The 19125-nt window shown below is 47.0% G+C and overlaps 1 protein-coding gene across 4 annotated transcripts in view; it reads left to right on the forward strand.

Annotated features, from left to right (window-relative positions):
* LOC110260018 overlaps window positions 1-18687 on the forward strand; it is a 54729-nt gene extending 36042 nt beyond the window's left edge. For 2 of the 4 annotated variants that reach the window (XR_002342724.1, XM_021087549.1), the window contains exon 3: window positions 5931-6544. Coding sequence is in view for 3 of the 4 variants with exons in the window: in XM_021087549.1 (XP_020943208.1) it covers window positions 5931-5935 (5 nt within the window). In the remaining variant the exon portion in view is untranslated. Of the gene's footprint in view, window positions 1-5930; window positions 6545-17449 lie in introns of those variants that run through there. The other 2 variants (XM_021087545.1, XM_021087544.1) reach the window with 2 other exon arrangements.

Here is a 19125-nt window from a genome sequence, read left to right on the forward strand (position 1 = left end):
GGACACAAGTGGAAGCTGTACCTCCAATCAATCTGGGCCAAAGACCGTGATGGTAGGACCACAGTGGTGGCAGTGGGGATGGTGGGAAGTGTTGTTCCAGTTCTGGATGTGTCGAGAAGGGAGCGCTGGTAGGATAGGCTGGCAGATGGACTGCGTGGTACTACCTGGTCCTAACATGTATAAACTGTGTTTCCATTTAATGGTAAATATTGGACCTTCAGAGTTTGGGGGCAGCAAGCAATTTTAATTTTAGGGCACCACACAGAGACCACAGCACATTTCATGGGTAAGATTTAGAGTCATTTAATAGTCTCTCCTATTGGTCATTTTCTGCCTTTATTGAGACCGAAGAGACTGTGTCCTCTGAAGGGTTTGATCCACCTAGTGCTTTCTAGGCTTCAAGATACCATTTGTCACATCATCACCTTGAATTCCCCACTGGCGGTGCCGCACAGGCTGTAAATGTTAATGCAGCAAATTGCAGTGGATTTCGCCCGCACCCTCTCTGAGCACTCGGTTCGGAACACCCCCCTCCCTAGCACTTATGCCCACTTAGATTTCACTATTTAGCACTTGATTACACATTGCCTCGAATTGTTCTCCAGCCCACTCCCATCAGAGCCTCCCACCTTCCAGCCCGCCCGCACCTACCTCCCAGGATGCTGGGTTTTCAGCATCCTCAAAACCTAGTCTCTTTCCCTTGCCATGTTCTGTCATTGCATCAGAACCCTACTCCCCACTTCTCCGTCTCCTCCCCTCTTTAGCCTAAGCTTCCTGAGCCATCTCCTCACCCTCCTTTGCCTGAACCCTCCCTCCCTTCTGCCCCCGGATCCTGCTGCTGCTGCTCCTGCCTGGCTGAACCCCAGCCTGCTCAGGCCAGCTCTTCCTCCTTCTGACATCTGGGCTCCTGAGTTCTGCTGTAGAGAATCACAGCCCAGGCAGATTGGTGCTACTACAGAGTCATCATCTGCAGCCTCAGCAGGCCGCCCAGCAGCCTGGAAACCCTTGAAGAGTCCCTGTCAGCAAACCCATCCTTTCCCCAGAGTGGTTCTTCTCAGCATCTCCCACTCTTTGACCTTTGCTGAGAAAATAGAGGCCAGGAGGTACAAATCCCCTCACCCGAATGTGAATGTCTCCTTCCCCCCCCCTCCTCCTCCCTGCCTCCTCTGAGAGGCTGTGGGAATCCCTTACCTGCCCAAGGGCAACCCCTCCTGAGAGCTCAACAGCCTTGGCCCCTCCTTGGCATCTTGATTCTCCCCCTCCTGACCTTCCTTTTCTCTCTCTCGTCTTCCTCCTGAGCACATAAATGCGTTTCCTCTCCATCACGCTGCGATCTCCTTCCCAGCCAGACTTCAGGGTGAGGTATGCTTGGTGAGGCCACAGCTTGTCATGACCGAAAAAGTGTACAAAGGACACATTGCCAAGTGCATGGTCCCTTTCAGCCCGTCTTACCTGACGTTGCTGAAGTCATGATGTCATTGACCCCGTTCTCTCTTGCTCTGTGAACACTTGGTCCTCCTGCTTCCCACCGACCACGTTCCCACCTTACACTCTGCTTCTCGGTGCGCCCCCCCCCGCCCCCCACACCCTCCCCTCCGCCAATGCTCTCCTGTGGAGGGTCCTTCGGGCACTGGCCAGGGTCTTTGGGATGAAATCCAGGTTCCTTTGGAGCAGACAAGCCCCCCCACCCCGCCCCGCAAGTGGGTCCTACTTCCTCCCTCTCTTGCTGTCACACCGTTTATTGCCCTTCCACTGGCCACCTTCTGTCTTGTGTCCTAGCGCATTTCTCTCCTCTGCCTGGGGTGCCCATTCTCCTCCCTCGCCGTCTCACCAGGACCACTCCCAGTCATCACTTAAAGATCTGCTCAGGTGTTGCTTTATCCCTAAGTCAGCCTTTGACCATCACGCCTTATCTAACTCCCAAAACACCGGAGCATGTCTTCGTGTTAGCACTTATCCCAATATGTTGAAATTGTCTATCTGTGTCTGCTCCACTAATCTGTCAGCCCCTTGACACTGGGGACTGGGCCTCTTAACTCCCATGTGCTCGATGCCTGGCATACCTTGACACATAATACATGCTCAATTCATTCCTGGTTGCTGAATGAGCAAAGGCGTTAATGTATTAGTTATTAGTCTCAACTAGGCTGCTCCAGGGTAGTAAATGTGATTAGTCTTCTCAGCATTTTTAGGTGATTTTATAAATATAATAAACTTGAATTGTAAAAAGTATAAAAATTTAAATCCTTGCAGAAAAAAAAAAATTTAAATCCAGGAGTTCTTGCAATGGGATTGGTGGCATCTTGGGAGCCCTGGGACGCAGGTTCAATCCCCAGCCTGGCACAGTGAGTCAAGGATCTGGGGTGCCGCAGCTGTGGCCAAGGCTGCGGCTTGGATCTGATCCCTGGCTCAGAAGCTCCATATGCCACAGAGTGGCCAAAAAAATAAAAATAAACCCAGTAACACTTACTCCCTTCATGATGTTGTACAACCATCACCACTTTCTAGTTCCAGAACATTTTTATCACACCAGAAAGGAGACCCTCTACCCATTAAGCAGTCATTCTTCATTCCTGTCCTGTCTCCCAGCTCCTGGCTGCTGCTAATCTGCTTGTCTTTGTGGATTTGCCTGGTCTTGATAGTTTATATAAATGGAACCATACAATATGTGGACTTTTCCATGTGGCTTCTTTCACTTTGCATAATGTCTTTCAGGTTCATCCCAGGTGTAACATGTATTAGCACTTTGTTTCTGTCTTTATGGCCAAAGAGTATTCCATTTTATGGCCAAAGAACTGTACCACATTATTTATCCACTCATCAATGGATGGACATTTGGGTTGTTTCCATATTACCTTTCAGCTATAGTGAATTGTGCTGCTATGAAGATTTGTGAACAAGCTTTTGTTTGAACACCTGTTTTCAATTCCTTTGGGTGTATACCCAGGAGTTGAATTGTTGAGTCATATGGTAATTCTATGATTAATTTATTGAGGAACGACCAAACTGTTTTCCATAGCAACTGTACCATTTTAAATTTATATTCATATAAATTACCATCTACGTGACACGAGGGTTCCAATTTACCTACATTCTTACTAACATTTCTGACTTTCCTTTATTTATTTTTTTTTAAGTATAGCCATCTCAATGGGCACAAGGGGCAGATAAATTTCAAAGTATATGCTCAGCTTCAGTGGTTCCTATCTATAAATGCCTTATTGCCATCTGTAGAGAATGGCTCCCAACAGCTGTTGATGCCTAATGGGACCCTGACTGCTGGTCATGGTTGATTGGATCAGGGATATCTGAGCCAATTAGGGCCAAAAGAATTCCTTCCATGTTTTTTTTTGTTGTTGTTGTCTTTTTGCTTTTTCTAGGGCCGCTCCCACAGCATATGGAGGCTAGGAGTTGAATCAGAGCTATAGCCACCGACCTAAGCCAGAGCCACAGCAACACGGGATACGAGCTGCGTCTGCAACCTACCCCACAGCTCACGGCAACCCCGGATTGTTAACCCACCGAGCAAGGGCAGGGATCGAACCCACAACCTCATGGTTCCTAGTCGGATTCATTAACCACTGTGCCACGACAGGAACTTCTCCATGGGGGTTTTGTTTGAGAGAGAGGGCTGAGGGGAGAGAAACTGGGTTCATGTGGCTGAAATGTGAACTTTGGGGGCTGTGGGTATCTGTCTTGGATTCTACATATGGATAGAGCGGCAGAGGGAATTCCCAGAGGGGGAAAGAAAAAGAAAAGACACAAATACTCAGAGAGAAACAGAAATGAAAGCTGGAGAGAGCAGGCATCCCCTGAGTTTCTAACAGTCTACAAGTTCCCAGTTCTAGTTTTTCCTGGGGCCTGACACGTTCCTGCCCCCAGGGCCTACAAGTCACCCTTCCATCCTCTTGTGGCTAAATCACTCCGGTGAATTTCTGTTTGTTGCAAGTAGTAGAATCCGGGGCAACACCTCACTGGCATTCTCACAACCTACTTGACTGAAGAGGGGCCTTCAAACTCTAGGCCAAAAGAAAATATCTATAAGGCTCCTTTTGTTCTTTTTGTCCTAAAAATCATTTCTTGTGCCCTCACTGGCCTTAACCCCTGCCCACCAACCCAGTGTAAATTTGGAAGCACATCCACTGTATTAACCTCATCTAATATTCATGAGGCATCCTCAAGGGCACGGTGTCCAGCACTTTGCTACCACCTTGATGTGTCTCTTGGCATCTGTTCTAGATTTTTTTTCCCCCCCTAATAGCAGAACTCTCTTGTTCAGCTCTCCAAGTGTCATGTTTTCTTGTTTTGGTGATCAGTGTAACTTTTCCCACTCTTATAGATCTTTTCAAGGGCAGCCAGGCCACACAGCGTGGAGGAAAGGGCACTCAACTGGGGGGTTTGAAAAACCAAATTCCGGTCCTCTTCCTCTACTAGCTTTGCTCTGTAATGCTGAGTAAATCATGAGATGCTCTCGTTCTGTTTTCCCATCTGTGGAAGTGGGAGAGAAAAATAATACTTTCCCTGCCTACTTCACAGAGATGCAAGCTAAAATTAGGTCATGGATATGAACATTCCATGAGGCAAAAATATATAAATTGCTGTATCTACAATAGCAATGATCTCCCTTGATTTTTATTCCACTCTCAGACACCAAGTTCAAGGTCCTCACTTAATAATTGCTTGATTTAACCCTAGTTGTTTTTGCTTTTCTTTTAATATGCATCATGATTGTATTTAAAACCTAGGGAGCCCCTGAGCCGTGGGGGCCCTCTGCAGTCTCCTCTTCAGGCTGGGGTGTCTTGGAAGGTATCTTGGGATGGGAGTGATGCTTTTGAAAATATACCACGGTTCCAACTCTGTAAGGACACAGGACAACTAAATGTAATGAGTTATCTTGGGTGGAATCCTGGGCAAACATACAGGAAAAAGGGGTGAGCTGGGCTGCTCTGGGCTCATGGCAGAGTTCGCAACCCTGGGGCTCTGCCTTGTAGATTCTTGGTTTCAGGTTAGACAGATGGTATCAGTAAGTGGAGACTGAGGAAGGAAAGTCTTTTCTTTCCTTTCTTTCTCTCTTTCTTTCTTGGCTGCACATGTGGCATATGGAAGTTCCCAGGCCTGGGGTTGCATCGGAGCTGCAGCTGCAGGCCTATGCCGCAGCTATAGCAACACCAGATCTGAGCCCCATTTGCAACTTACATCACAGCTTGTTATGTTAGCCAAATCCTTAACCCACTGAGTGAGGCCAGGAATCAACCCCACACCCTCATGGGTACTAGTTGTGTTCTTAAGCTGCTGAGCGACAGTGGGAACTCTTGAGGAAAGTCATTTCTATCCTTGGAAAGGGTTATGCCTTTTCTTCTACTAGGCCTTTAGTGTAGGTGTTTTCAACTCCTTGTCAGGAGTTAGGCTGCCTTGGAGGTTTGCTATTGCTATGGTTACCCTCAGCATACCGCAGACCTCAAGACATCTAGAGATGTCTTATGTTTTGGATAGAGGCTGGTTTTCCAGAGGGTTTAAATTCATGTGTCTTTGAATTTCAGTTTTAGGTCTTGGCCTCAAGCTGTGCTTTGTAAGAGTCTCTCTTCCAGCTCTCCTGGCAGCATCCTGCTGCTGCTTATTATTGGAGCTCCATGGCCTGGGGGTGGGGAGCAGGGGAGAGCGTTTCCTAGGGGTCTGGTTAATTTTTGGTCTTGGGAAGGCCCTGGGTGGCTGGTATTGTGGTGTTGCCTGTTCACTGCTGCAGGCTTGCCTATCATTGTGGTTCCTCTTATACGTGGTCCTGCCTCTCCCCTAGGAAGGGACTAGAGGGGTGTGTGTGTGGGGCGGGGGGGGTGTATCTGAGTGTGTGTGTGTGTGTGTGTGTGTGTGTGTGTTTCCACTCCTCTCCACCAGTACTAAAGGTGATAGTTTCTGTTACTCTTCCCTCTCAGATTAAGATTTTGTTTCCATCAGGAGATGGAGCGAAAGGCCCAGGAGACTTCTGTGTCCCAACCACAGCGGCTACGTTACCCTTCCCCAGGCCAGCTCCGTCAGGGAAGCTTCCAGAATCCAGCGCCATCTTCCCCGTGAGCAACTGGTGGAGTGCTAGGGGGAAAGCCTGCCCCCTTATGTACTGCTCCTAGGGGTGGGACACGCCCCTGGTTTCCACATTTCGATGCATCAATGTATCAACTACTCTCAGTTTATCCAGTGTTGATGAGAAGGGAAATGCCGTGATCCTCATGACTGGCTGGGTGGAGGAGTAGAGACTAGAATTCTGAAAAACTGTCCCCTTCCCACCTTGGCTGCAGATCGACAGACGATTCTTCTGTGTGTTAGGCAGAGATTTTTCTTTATCTTGAAGATGAGTGATACATGGAGGAACTCTAGTATATAGAGAAAGGAACAAAGATAAGATGAATCCACACTAAAAAGACACCTTAATCTTAATTTGTTTGACCAGGTAATTTTTGCCTTTGGGTATAATTTTTTGTTGTTGAGAGTCATTGCTTCACAGATCACATGTTACGGGGAAGACAGTGAAATTAAAGATGTTCTCTCTGTGTGTGTCTTGGACTTGATTGACAGCCATGCCCTCCATACATAGTAGAAAACACATTTCCTGGAAGCTCCAAAATCATGGGCTTGAACCTCGGGAAAAGATAGACCTTATCGGATTTCCCATCGTGGCGCAAATCCGGTAAGTTCCGTGGCAGATTTCCTGTTAATGAATCCAACTAGGAACCATGAGGTTGCGGGTTGGATCCCTGGCCTTGCTCAGTGGGTTAAGGATCTGGCATTGCCGTGAGCTGTGGTGTGGGTTGCAGATGCAGCTCAGATCCCGAGTTGTTGTGGGTGTGGTGTAGGCTGGTGGCTACAGCTCCGATTCGACCCCTAGCCTGGGAATCTCCATATGCTGCGGGAGTGGCCCAAGAAATGGCAAAAAGACAAATATATATATATATAAAATATATATATAGAACTTATCAATTCAAAAATCTTGCCCTGTTCTTTCTGCAGGGATGATTATATATTAGGTTGATTCTTATTCTTGGCGGCCTGGGGATGAAGAGAATGTCTGTGGTGTCTGGAATGTTCCTCACCCAAAATCACATCTGTCAGCCAGCTCCCGAGTTTGTGCTAAGAGGCACATGATGACACGACATCAAATGGGGCAAACAGGTTCGTTTCCCATTTCGAAGAGCTGGACAATGTTGAACTTGGAGAGATTACATCTAGGCAAGATTGTGCTTGTGTCTGATCCACACAGCTCCCTTTCTTGGTCCACAGTGTTGTCGTAACCAGGGAAAATCTTGCTCATCTTTAGAGGTGAAACACCCTAGGCATTTTCCTGCTGCAGTGACACCAGCTCCGATGTGGGCCTCTTCTCGCTTGCCAGATGCGTAGGAGTCACTCAGCCAGTTCTGAGGCTTTTTTCAGAGGAAGTTGTTCCATATGTATCTGTACGTTCAGTATGTTCATGGGAGGAGGTGAGTTCAGGCTTCTCTGACGTCCCCATCTTGAACCCCTTTTCTTTCTTTTTTTCATGTGGCTCTGTCTCTACATCTATTTCTCTTGGACACTGACACACAGTTTTTAAAATTACAGGTAAAGGAAGTGAGAGACATACATCCTGTGCTGTTTTAAGGCAGGCTAATTTCTTGCCATTTCTTAATGACTGTATTTATTTTCCTTTAACCTCACATGCCGTTTCCTAACACATTGCCCCAGTGCACTGATTCAGTTCATTAGACAGTGGTTCACAAACTTGTCTGCACCTTAGATTCAAGGGGAGCTTCAGCAAATACTAATGCCTGTGTACCAGGCATTAGCGACATCACGGAGCTGCGGGATGCTCTGGGCTTTGGAAATTTATAAAGATTCCTAAATGATTCTGATTCATGGCCAGGTTTGGGAATCACTTTTCTTCTTCTTCTCTCTCTCTCTCTTTTTTTTTTTTTTTTTTTGGTTTTTAGGGCCACACCCACAGCATATGGATGTTCCCAGGCAAGGGGTCTAATCAGAGCTATAGCCACTGGCCTATACCACAGCCACAGCAATTCGGGCTCCGAGTCACATCTGTGACCTACACCACAGCTCATGGCAATGCCAGATCCTTAACCCGCTGAGCGAGGCCAGGGATTGAACCTGCGCCCTCATGGATACTAGTCAGATTCATTTCCACTGAGCCATGATAGGAACCCCACTTTTCTTTTTCTTTACCAAAAAAAAAAAAAAAAAAAAAAAATCTAGTTCTAATCATCTGGGAGCTAATTCCCAGCTAGGCTCTCATCAGAAGCATTTCCCTTATAAATCGCTGTAGGAAACAGCAGGAGATTAATCCTAAATCTATCTCTTCTCCTACTGTGATTGCCTTGGTCTTTATCAGGTTTGTTGAAACCCTTTCTACTACAATGGAAAAAATAAAAATCATTAAAAAAAAAAAAAGAAAGAAAGAAAGAAAGAGGAGTTCCTATCATGGTGGAGTGGGGACGAATCCAACTAGGAACCTTGAGGTTGTGGGTTTGATCCCTGGCCTCGCTCAGTGGATCCAGCACTCCCGTGAGTGTGTAGGTCACAGGCAAGGCTCGGACCTGGTGTGGCCATGGCTGTAGTGTAGGCCGGCAGCTGTAGCTCTGACTAGACCCCTAGCCTGGGAACCTCCACGTGCTGCGGGTACAGCCCTAAAAAGCAAAAAAAAAAAAAAAGAAAGAAACACTTTCTGATAAGTGCAGGGACTCCATTAATCTGCATACACATTTCCTGTTCTGCTGTGTCTTCCCTCTAATAATTTAGTTACGATTTGCATGATACCTTTTTTTTATTTTTTCCAATTCAAATGGCTTCTCACTGTACCTGAGTGGCTGGCTGCGTCTCTCTACCTGCTGTCTTCATGTCTGGGTAGACAAAATTTGCCTGTCTACTTGTGTCACCTCCATCTTCTGGATCTCGCCAGCCAGCTTGGCAAGCTTGCTCCAAGGGTTGCTTGGGCTACGCCTCAGGCTGGGATGTTTCACAATTTGGAGCCAGACTTGGTAAAGCAATTCCACACTTCTGCGTCTGTCTATTTCTGCCTGACTGGGGGCAGATTAAATCTGCTTTCGCTTCTGTAATATAAGCACATTCGATTAGGGACCCTCTGGTGGTTAGAGTCCATACCATATGGACTTTTATTAGGAGCTAGGGCAGATACGAACCTGAATACAAATTCTCTGGGGCCTTTTGGGCCACCCTTTGACCCAAGGGAGTCTATGGACATCATCTCAACATAGATCTGAATGTTCAAGTAAAGACTAAGACTGCTGTTTCATCAGGGCCTTGTCTCCACTTAGCATGAGTCACTGTCTTTCATCTGCCTTGGCCCCGCGGGTTGATAACACCATCTGATTTCCGGGGAGTGGGGATGACAGAAGAATAGATGCTTTCAGCTGAAGCATTGCTGAGTCCTGGGCTGTTTTAGGCCACATGGGGCCTCAGCGCAGAACAGTCCTTATTCTCATCTTTCTACGTGGTTCATTACCTCTCTCATTGGCTAGAGCCAGAGTGTCCATGCCAGCCAAGGGTAAGCGTTCAAACTCACCCATGTCATCAACAAAGGGCCAAAATCATTCTTTCTCTTTTAAGTTAAAATACTTCTTAATTTTTTCAGTTGTTTAAATTCTTTTATGCTGGAGTTCCCGTCGTGGCACAGTGGAAACGAATCTGACTAGAAACCTTGAGCTTGCAGGTTCAGTCCCTGGCCTTGCTCAGTGGGTTAAGGATCCAGCATTGCCTTGAGCTATGGTGTAGGTCGCAGATGTGGCTCAGATCTGGCTTTGCTGTGACTGTGGTGTAGGCTGGCAGCTACAGCTCCAATTAGACCCCTAGCCTGGGAACCTCCATATGCGATGCGGGCGGCCCTAAAAAGACAAAAAAGACAAAATAAATAAATAAATAAATTCTTATATGCTTTGTCTCTTTGAAGACAGCTATTGTTATATTAAACTATAGTTTTAGGTATTTCAAGGAAATTTACTATTACTTTTAGTGACTGAAACATAAAGGCATTTTCTCCCGCTTTACCTCTGCTTCAGGAACCCAGGAGAAGTTGAGAAAGTATATGATGCCCAAGGCCACTGTGGTTTCTCTAGATGAGGGTAAACATGGGACATTTCACTTATGTATTATTAATGCAGCATCACTATTAATAATAACTGAATCTATTGAGCATTTACTACGTGCCAGACACTTTGCTATGCTCTTCCCATAATTTATTTCAATTACTTCTTGTCCCACCCTACAAAGTAGGTAATATTTATTATCTCCTTTTTACATATGAGGACGTAGGAACTTAGGGAATTTAAAGCCTACACAGCTAGTAAATGGTAGGATCAGAACTCGAACCTATCCTGACTACTGTTCTTAATCTCTAGGGTTTTGGGATGATCTCCTTTTATAGAAATGCTGTCCTTAAATCCCAGTGGCACACCTTTCTCTGATTTTAAAAACTAAGACCAGGAGTTCCTTGGCGGCTCAGTGCGTGAAGGATCTGGTATTGTCACTGCAGTGGCTCAGGTGGATGCTGTGGTACAGGTTCAATCCCTGACTCAGGAACTTCCACAGACTGTGGGCATGACCAAAAAACCCCACAAAAAAATAAGGCCAGTATGATTGTTGGGGTTGTAAATATGAAGGATTGATGCATATAGCAGTCACTTGAAAAATAATTATCGAGGGAGTTCCTGACGTGGCACAGCGGAAATGAAGCTGACTAGGAACCATGAGGTTGCCGGTTCAATCCCTGGCCTTGCTCAACGGGTTGAGGATCCGGCGTTGCCATGAGCTGTGGTGTAGGTCGCACACGCAGCTCAGATCTGGTGTTGCTGTGGCTCTGGCGTAGGCTGGTGGCTACAGCTCCGATTAGACCCCTAGCCTGGGAACCTCCATATGCTGTGGGTGCGGCCCTAAAAAGACAAAAGACAAAAAAAAAAAAAAAAAAAAAAAATTATTCGAGTTCTCGTCATGGCTCAGTGGTTAATGAATCTGACTAGGAACCATGAGGTTGCAGGTTTGATCCCTGGCCTCACTCAGTGGGTTAAGGATCCGGTGTTGCTGTGAACTTTGGTGTAGGTCGCAGACGCAGCTCAGCTCCAGTGTTGCTGTGGCTGTGGCTGTGGCCAGCAGCAGCAGCTCCAATTTGACCCCTAGCCTGGGAAACTCCATATGCCGTGGGCACAGCCTAGAAAAAGGCAAAAAGACCAAAAAAAAAAAAAAAAAAATTGTCAATGTGTTGATTGGCAACAGCGTTTTATTCATTCAGATTTATTCATTCAGATTCATTTTAATATTCAGGGTTCTGGATGTTAGGAGATGATGGAAGGGGAGCAGCTTTGGCCTCCCAGGGGGTTCAGGCAGATGGTCTCTTCAGCCACTCCTGTGCCCTGTCATTGCTTATTCCAGGTCTGCTTTAAAAGGCTTCCTTCTTTCCCAGACCTCATACAAAAGTGACGGAGCTGGCTGACAAGCCTGAGAACCGCTGAGGTTTTTGAAGGAAAAGACAGCAGTTTCAGAAAATGAATCCTGTGGTTTAGAAAGAAATCAGCTTAGCTTATGATCTGAGTTCATTTTGTTCTGTTCTTTCTTTCTTTCTTTTTCTTTTTTTTTTAATAAGGAAAGAAAAGAAGGGGGGGGGGAATTGTTCTCGTCACAAAGAAAAACAATTTCCCTTGGCCTGGAGAATTATAGTCTATTTATGAAGGCTTCAACCCTCTGAGATCCTTGGATTTTTAGAGTCAAAAGGGACCTTTAAAGATAGCTTTTTCATCTGAGTCCTGAATTTTATTTTTTGTTTGTTTGTTCATTTTTTGTCTTTTTGCCTTTTCTAGGGCCGCTCCCACAGCATATGGAGGTTCCCAGGCTAGGGGTCAAATCGGAGCTGTAGCCACCAGCCTACACCAGAGCCTCAGCAACACTGGATGCAAGCTGCATCTGCGACCTACTCCACAGCTCATGGCAATGCTGGATCCCTAACCCACTGAGCGAGGCCAGGGATTGAACCGGCAACCTCATGGTTCCTAGTCAGATTCTTTCACCACTGAGCCACAATGGGAACTCCCTGAGTCCTGAATTTTATGGAAAGGAAACTGAGGCCTGAGGAAGTGTGGGCCGTATAACTAGTTAGTGGAGCTGATGCCCAGTTTTCCCTCCTTTTCTATCTTACTTCTTTTTCATTTTGTTTTTTTTTTTTTAAATGGGATGTTCATAGGCTACTGGGAGAAAAAAACAAGATAGCCTCTGCTTCTTCAGGAAAGGTCAGTGAGATCTCTGAAACTTCTAGAAAGAGGAGAGTCAAATTGATTAATCTAATTTCAGGAATAGTCTTGATCTTATTAGCTGAGGGACTGAATAAGGAGGCAGAGGCCCTGCAAAGCAAGAGTTATTACTACTTTCCAGAAAAACACAGGGAAAATGGATATTGGCTTCAAGGGGATTTGGGTCTATAATTTAATTCTTTGTCTCAGCTTAGAGAAACAGCTGACAGGCAGAAGGTCAGTGGATGCTAGTAGTGATTCAATGAGGAAAGGGATCCGAAGGATGAGGAATCATCTCTGTGGTATGGAACCCGCAAAAGGAAGAACTCCACTGCACTCTTATTGGCCTGGAAAGCTTTTTAAAAGTGCCAGTGCATTTTCACCAGACCAGCGAAGCAATGAAGATTTTCTTAGAGAGGCATTCCTATCGTGGCTCAGTGGTAATGAACCTTATTAGTATCTATGAGGACGTAGGTTCGATCCCTGGCCTTGCTCAGTGGGTTAAGAATCTGGCATTGCTGTGGCTGTGGTGTAGGCCGGCAGCTATAGCTCTGGTTCCACCCCTAGCCTGGGAACTTCCATATGCCGTGGGTATGGCCCTGAAAAGACAGAAGACAAAACAAAATAAAACAAAAAAGATTTTCTTAGAGGGAAAATCTCTAGCAAGGATGTGGCCAATGGTATTAATATTTATTCCCAGGGGAAGGATTTGAAGGTGAAATGGAGAAGAGAAAAAAGGGCTGGAGCTGTGTCGTTTAATCAGCGTTTATTGGATGCTAAGTCTGTAGCAGACACCAAGAGATAACTAAAACCTTCTCTGTCCCTGGAAATACTTGTGGAAGAGTAGGAACTAAGCAACCATAGGAGCTGATCCCAGGATTCAAGCACAAATATGCAAAACTGTCCGCATCCCAGCAGCTCATTTCCATCCTGAGACCTTGTTCTGGCACAATTTTGGGGCAGCGTAGTCCACTCCTATGGGCTACAAAACTCCCCAATTAATTAGCAGCTCACAGATTTTAGCCCAGCATCTGGGTGCTGGCTGAGGCTCACACATCCAGCCGAAATCTCAGGAGGCTTAAAAAGAAAAAGAAATTCAGAGTCAGCTGATACCCCCAGTTCCCTTCCTCAGACATCATCATTGCAAATAGGTGGTAAGCTCTGTCCCAGCCCAGCTCAGAAATTCAGTTCTTGGAGCTCCTGTCATGGCTCCATGGTAACGAACCCAACTAGGAACCATGAGGATGCAGTTCAATCCTTGGCCTCACGCAGTGGATTAAGGATCCGGCGTTGCCCTGAGCTGTGGTGTAGGTTGAGGATGTGGCTCAGATCCCATGTTGCTGGGGCTGTGGTACAGGCCGGCAGCTGTAGCTCCAATTGGACCCCTAACCTGGGAACTTCCACATGCCAAGGGTGTGGCCCTAAAAAGAAAAGAAAAAAAAAAAAAAAAAAGAAATTCCATTCTTGAGGACTGCCTAACTCTATCAAGGCTTCAGTTATTGAGGAAAGGGGCTGTTTGCTTGTGTTAAAAAAAAAAAAAAATGCATTATCCATCATGGAGTCCAATCCAAGCCAGTGCCAGTTGGATCAATCAACCTTTTCAAAATCTTTTTAGGATAGATATTCAGCTACAGTCATGAATTAAAGATGTGAGGGAGAGGAAAATTGTGCACAGCTTACAGTGGTTAACGCTGGGTTTAAAACCAGAGTGTGACACTGCATTAATCTTGTTGAGGCTTAATAGGAATTGAGTAAAATTTGTTTTAACCATTTCCGTTCTGATAAACATGAAAGGTTATTGCATTTTGTGGAAGGTAGGAAGGAGAATGACTTCAGTGGGAAAAGGGGAGACGGATCATGGTTAAATCAACTTTTTTTTTTTTTTTTGGCTTATTTTAGGGCCAGACCCACGGCACATGGAAGTTCCCAGGTTAGGGGCTGAATGAGAGCTGCAGCTGCTGGCTTACACCATAGCCACAGCAACATGGGATCCCCAACCCACTGAGCGGGGCCAGAGATTGAACCCACATCCTCATGGATACTAGTAGGGTTTGTTACCACTGAGCTACAATGGGAATTCTCAACTTTTTTTTTTTAATCTAAAAAAGACTAGAGGAGTTCCTGCTGTGGCTCAGTGGTTAACGAATTCGACCAAGAACGATGAAGTTGCACGTCCGATCCCTGGCCTTGTTCAGTGGATTAAGGATCCAGCGTTGCTGTGAGCTGTGGTGTAGGTCACAGAGGTGGCTCGATCTGGTGTTGCTGTGGCTCTGGCATAGGCCGGTGGCTACAGCTCCAATTGGAACCTCCATATGCCACAGAAGCGGTCCAAGAAATGGCAAAAAGCCAAAAAGCCAAAAAAAAAAAAAAAAAAAGACTAGAATTTTCCTTCAAAGCTGTGTATCTGATTGCTAAATATTAAATGAGTACCTTACTGGCCAATTTTACTCATTCCCCTACAGACATATTTCTAAATCATGAATCACTGTATACGTACAGGACAGTAGATGAGCTAAGTGGTGGTATCCATAGTGGATAGGATAATTCTGTGAATCCCTGAGTGAATTTTTACAGGTGGGTTATGGCAAAGAGTTCAGGAAACAGTGGGCTGGCTTCATGGGTGTGCCACCGGGGCAGTTACACAGGGCCTCACACTCAGAAGGACTCCATACTGGGGTCTTAATCTCACCATTCCTTATCTTAAAATTGTTAGTAAGTTCCCTTTGGTTTTGTTTCTGGAAGTAAAGTCTCATGGGACCATGGAGCAGGTACCCAGTGTTCTGCAGCCTTTACCCTCCTGTAGTCCTGTCTTCCTAGCCTGCCTGGGTTGGATTCTTGACTGCCTGTTCCCTACCCCCGGCAACCTCAGCCTCCACTGGCTTCCCCTTCCCCACCTCTGCCTTGTGATTTCTGTTACCCTCCACCTGGGGTGGTGACTAGGTCGCATGGATGGGGGGAGGCCTGCGTGCCACTATTGCCTTCTGCTCCCGGCAGGGGCCTGGACACTGGTGCATGTGTATGGGAAGGTTCTGGGTTGTTGTGCACTCATGACGTCTCATAGTAGGGCGAGGTAGCAGCAGTCTCTGCCCCTGGCTGGCAGTGCCACAGTGGGCAACCTCTGATCCAGATACCAAGTGCAGCCAGCATGGAGGCTGCAATCTCTCAGGGAGTCACCTGTTGACTGGTGGGGTAGGGCAGTGGGCCTGTGGGCAGGGGGAGATTGATTGGCTCACCCCTGGCCAGGGCCCTCCCTTTTCACTTTGCAGTGGATCCTGTTGGCAGGTGGTCAGCTTCAGAGGCTGTAGAGGTGGAAACAAGCTGATTTCTTTTCTTCTGGGTGTAAAGTCTATTAGTAAATAGATCAGAAGGAGAAAAACATAAGTTCCTGCCTTCACGGAGTTTCTAAACTAGTTGGAAAGGGATGAAATTGACATGGATGAAATAAGTTTTCATAAAGGATGTGGAGTTGGAGCACGGTCCAGAAGGTACAATTTAGGTTTGGAGGGGAGGGAATGAGCTCTAAAACATAGGGGAGCCAGTGCGACCTCAGAACGCATGCTGGCTTGCTTGATGTCTTTTGGTTCAAGGTCCCTCACTCACAGCATTCCAGGGGCAGGATATCCTGGTAAGAGGGGAAGAGGTGAGAACAGGCAGGGCTGATGTGGGCCACTGAGGGAGAGGCTTGACAGAACAGAAGGTGTGGGGTTTAGCTGGGAAGGCAGTTGCACAGAGCTGAATCGTGTACAGCAAAGGAGAGAAAATGGGTTGAGAGCCGCCCAGCCCAGTATACCGAGGCGCACACAGCAGGCTGCTACTACTCAACACAGCAGGCCACTCCTCGTTCTTCCTAGACCTGTGAAGAAAGAACAAAGGGAACTGACCTTGTGTTTCAGATGGAGCAAACTCAAGTTTCACAGTCAGCTCAGTGATGAGGGGGAAAAGCAAATATTCTCCGGTGAAGGTTGACTTAATTAGCCATTTTAATAATTCATGAGTCTTTAAAATGTTTGCCAGAAGATTCAGAGCTCAGATTCTGCTCCTGGTATTTAGCTCTGGGTTTTCTCGATCACAAATTGTGCTGCCTCATGGACCTGGAGCCTGGGAATTTGAGGTCTGGTTGGCAGACCGGGCACAGTTCTTAACCCTTTGGAGCTTAAAAATCTCTTTGAGAATCTGATGAAAGTTCTGCACCCTGGCCCTAGGAAAATTCTTATATATACAAATTTTACAGATTCCCCTGAGGTCTACCCTTGAACTCCATCTTAAGAATCTCTGATTTAGATGATCTCTAAGGATGCTAACATTCTCTTTTAACTTACCCACAAGCTACTCTGCCTATCTGTCACCTGGAAATGTGACTCTTTGGGCTTGCAGGCAAGCAGCCTCATGTGGCTGTTTTTGCAAAGTGAGAGGTGCATAATGCAATATCTGTTCATTAGGGTGAAGCAACGCTAATGCAGAAAAGAGAACTGAACGAATCAGAAGCCATGAGTCAGCTCCCTCCCCGCCACCTGCTAGCAGGCAGCCAGCTGAAGGGGGTGAGCTTCGGAGTCAGACGGCCTCAAATCCCAGCTCAGACATTTTCTGGCTGTGACGTGGGGGAGTGCCTTAACCTCTCTTAGCCTCAGTTTCCTCATTTGCAAAATGGGACCAATAAGATTTACCCTATTTCCTCCTGTTCTGAGGAGGAACTAAACCAGCCCTTTATAAACCAGCGCCTGGGCTGCGAGCTCTCAGGAAAGGGAGTTTGTCCCCCTGATTTCAGCCACAAGGATGAAGGTCGCTGTGAATTTGGGGACACTGTCTTCATAGAAGACTGGGAGAGAGGGCAGACTGAGGAGTGGCTGGGAACTGTCTGAACTCCTGCATGAGCGGTGCCTCTGCCCTCCGCTGCCCCTCAGAAGACTCCCCAAAGGGAGGCTGGGGAGGCGTCCGGGTAGCAGCCGTGGACTGGTCTGGAGCGGCTCCCGGTCTTGTCCCCTCCGCCACTGCTCAGGCATGTGGAGGCTGCAGGAAATGATGGGGGGAGATACTGGGCTTTTTCTGGCTGCAGGCCTGACTGCAGCAGAGGAGGAGGAGGAGAGAGAGCGAGAGAGAAGGGGCGGGGGTGGGGGGCGGTGGTGAGAGAGGGGCTGGCTTCTTTCTCCTGTTTCTGAGCAGACAGTCTGTGTGTGATTCAGGCACCCACCGTGAAGCTGGGGCTGGTCCTGGGGGACTGGCAGAGCCCGGCAGGATGTAGCTCCAGCTCTCAAGGACCTCGCAATGTTGACATGGAAATACGACCAGCCTGGGGAAGGGCCGCATTGCTGGATGCAGAACCTCCTGTCCAATACAGAGTCCGGGAAGGGCGGGGACAGTGAGGGCGGGATGATGGAAACAGGTTTATGCCGTGCCAGGCAATCGACAGGCACTGACTCTCACCCTGACGGTTACCCTCCAGCAGATTCGCTGTAACCCTTCACTGTGCAACGAGGAAACTGAAGCTCAGAGAGTCAGTTGCTCAATCAGAGACAGCTACGGTTATGTAGTGTCAGAGCATTCAAACCAGGGTTTCCTGCCTCTGAAATCCGTGCCCCCCCAACTCCCCAGCTAGGCTAGCTAGGCCTCCGGAGCTCTATCCCTGCAGCCTGCGAGGCCATTTGCTCTCCTGCTGCCCACAGTGCTATGCATGGAGTCCGGTCAGTAAATATTTGCCTTGTGATTGGGACGGGGAGAGTGCTCCTTTCTTGGCACCAGGCAGCTCTCGGCAGTTCACAGGCACTGTTTACCTTTCCTCCCACATTCCCCTGCGAGGAATCACCATCGCTCCCTTCCCTGCCCCACAAAGGAGGCAGAGGGGAGTGCTTGAGGTGCCTGGCTTTGACAGAGCCTGCTTCAGACCTGCCTTGTGCGGCCCCGGGTCTCCTTTGTCTTGTTTCAAGGAGCAACTTCTGCGCGGAAGTCCGAATTAAGAAAAACCTCACAGCCTTTACTAATGCCAACTTAGGAGGAATAAACATTTTGAGGCCTTCATAGACCCCGCCACCAAGAAAGACTGCGTGTGTTTGAGCTCCCGAGAGGGAAGGCACTTTGGATTTTCTGGCGAAGAGGCTTCCCAGAGACTGACAGCGGATCGGTGAGAAGTAGGTCTGCAGCCGGCAGCAGAGGGGAGGCTTCAGCCCAACTTGGGCCTCTGCCGAGCAGGAACCCTGTCGTCCTGGGGAATTTTCGGACCTGTCTCCTGACCTGATTTGCAGCCGGGGAGGTGAATGCATTACGCAAAGCTGGATGCCAAGCAGAGAGCAAAAGGAGACCCTCTCCATTCATTTCCAGCCATTGATTTGATGATGCTGATGAACTGTGATTTTTAAATGGAAAAGGCTTTGTCATCACGATTTTTCAATAAAACTCTAGCGCAGCTCTTTATTTCCTGACGAAAGCCCTAGGGATCCTTTTAACATGTCGGGTATGACATATTCCCCAGGGTCGACTTTTTATTTCATTGCCATTTTAAGGGTCTCAGAGCATGTGACTAGAATTCCCATCTAAATAATAGATTTCTGGATGGTAAAAAGCTTGTATAATTACTTACACTTAGTAAAGTCCCTTTGGATGGTAAAAAAACAGCATAATAATTTTTCTTGCTGTGACTTGACAATATGAATTGGTTTTGTATAAAGACCAGGAGCTCACTGGATTGAATTTAGGAGATTGGTAAAACAAATTTGACTTCAGTGGGTTTGAATGATGACAATGTAATAAACATATAAAGGCTAGGAAGCTAATTTATCATGGCTTTCAGTTTTATTTATTTGCAACTCGGTCATTGTTGGTATAAACAGTCTCTATTAAACATTATGGATTCAATTTCCAAATG

Source organism: Sus scrofa, chromosome 3 (assembly GCF_000003025.6).
Source record: "Sus scrofa isolate TJ Tabasco breed Duroc chromosome 3, Sscrofa11.1, whole genome shotgun sequence".
In the NCBI taxonomy this organism is placed as follows: domain Eukaryota; kingdom Metazoa; phylum Chordata; class Mammalia; order Artiodactyla; family Suidae; genus Sus; species Sus scrofa.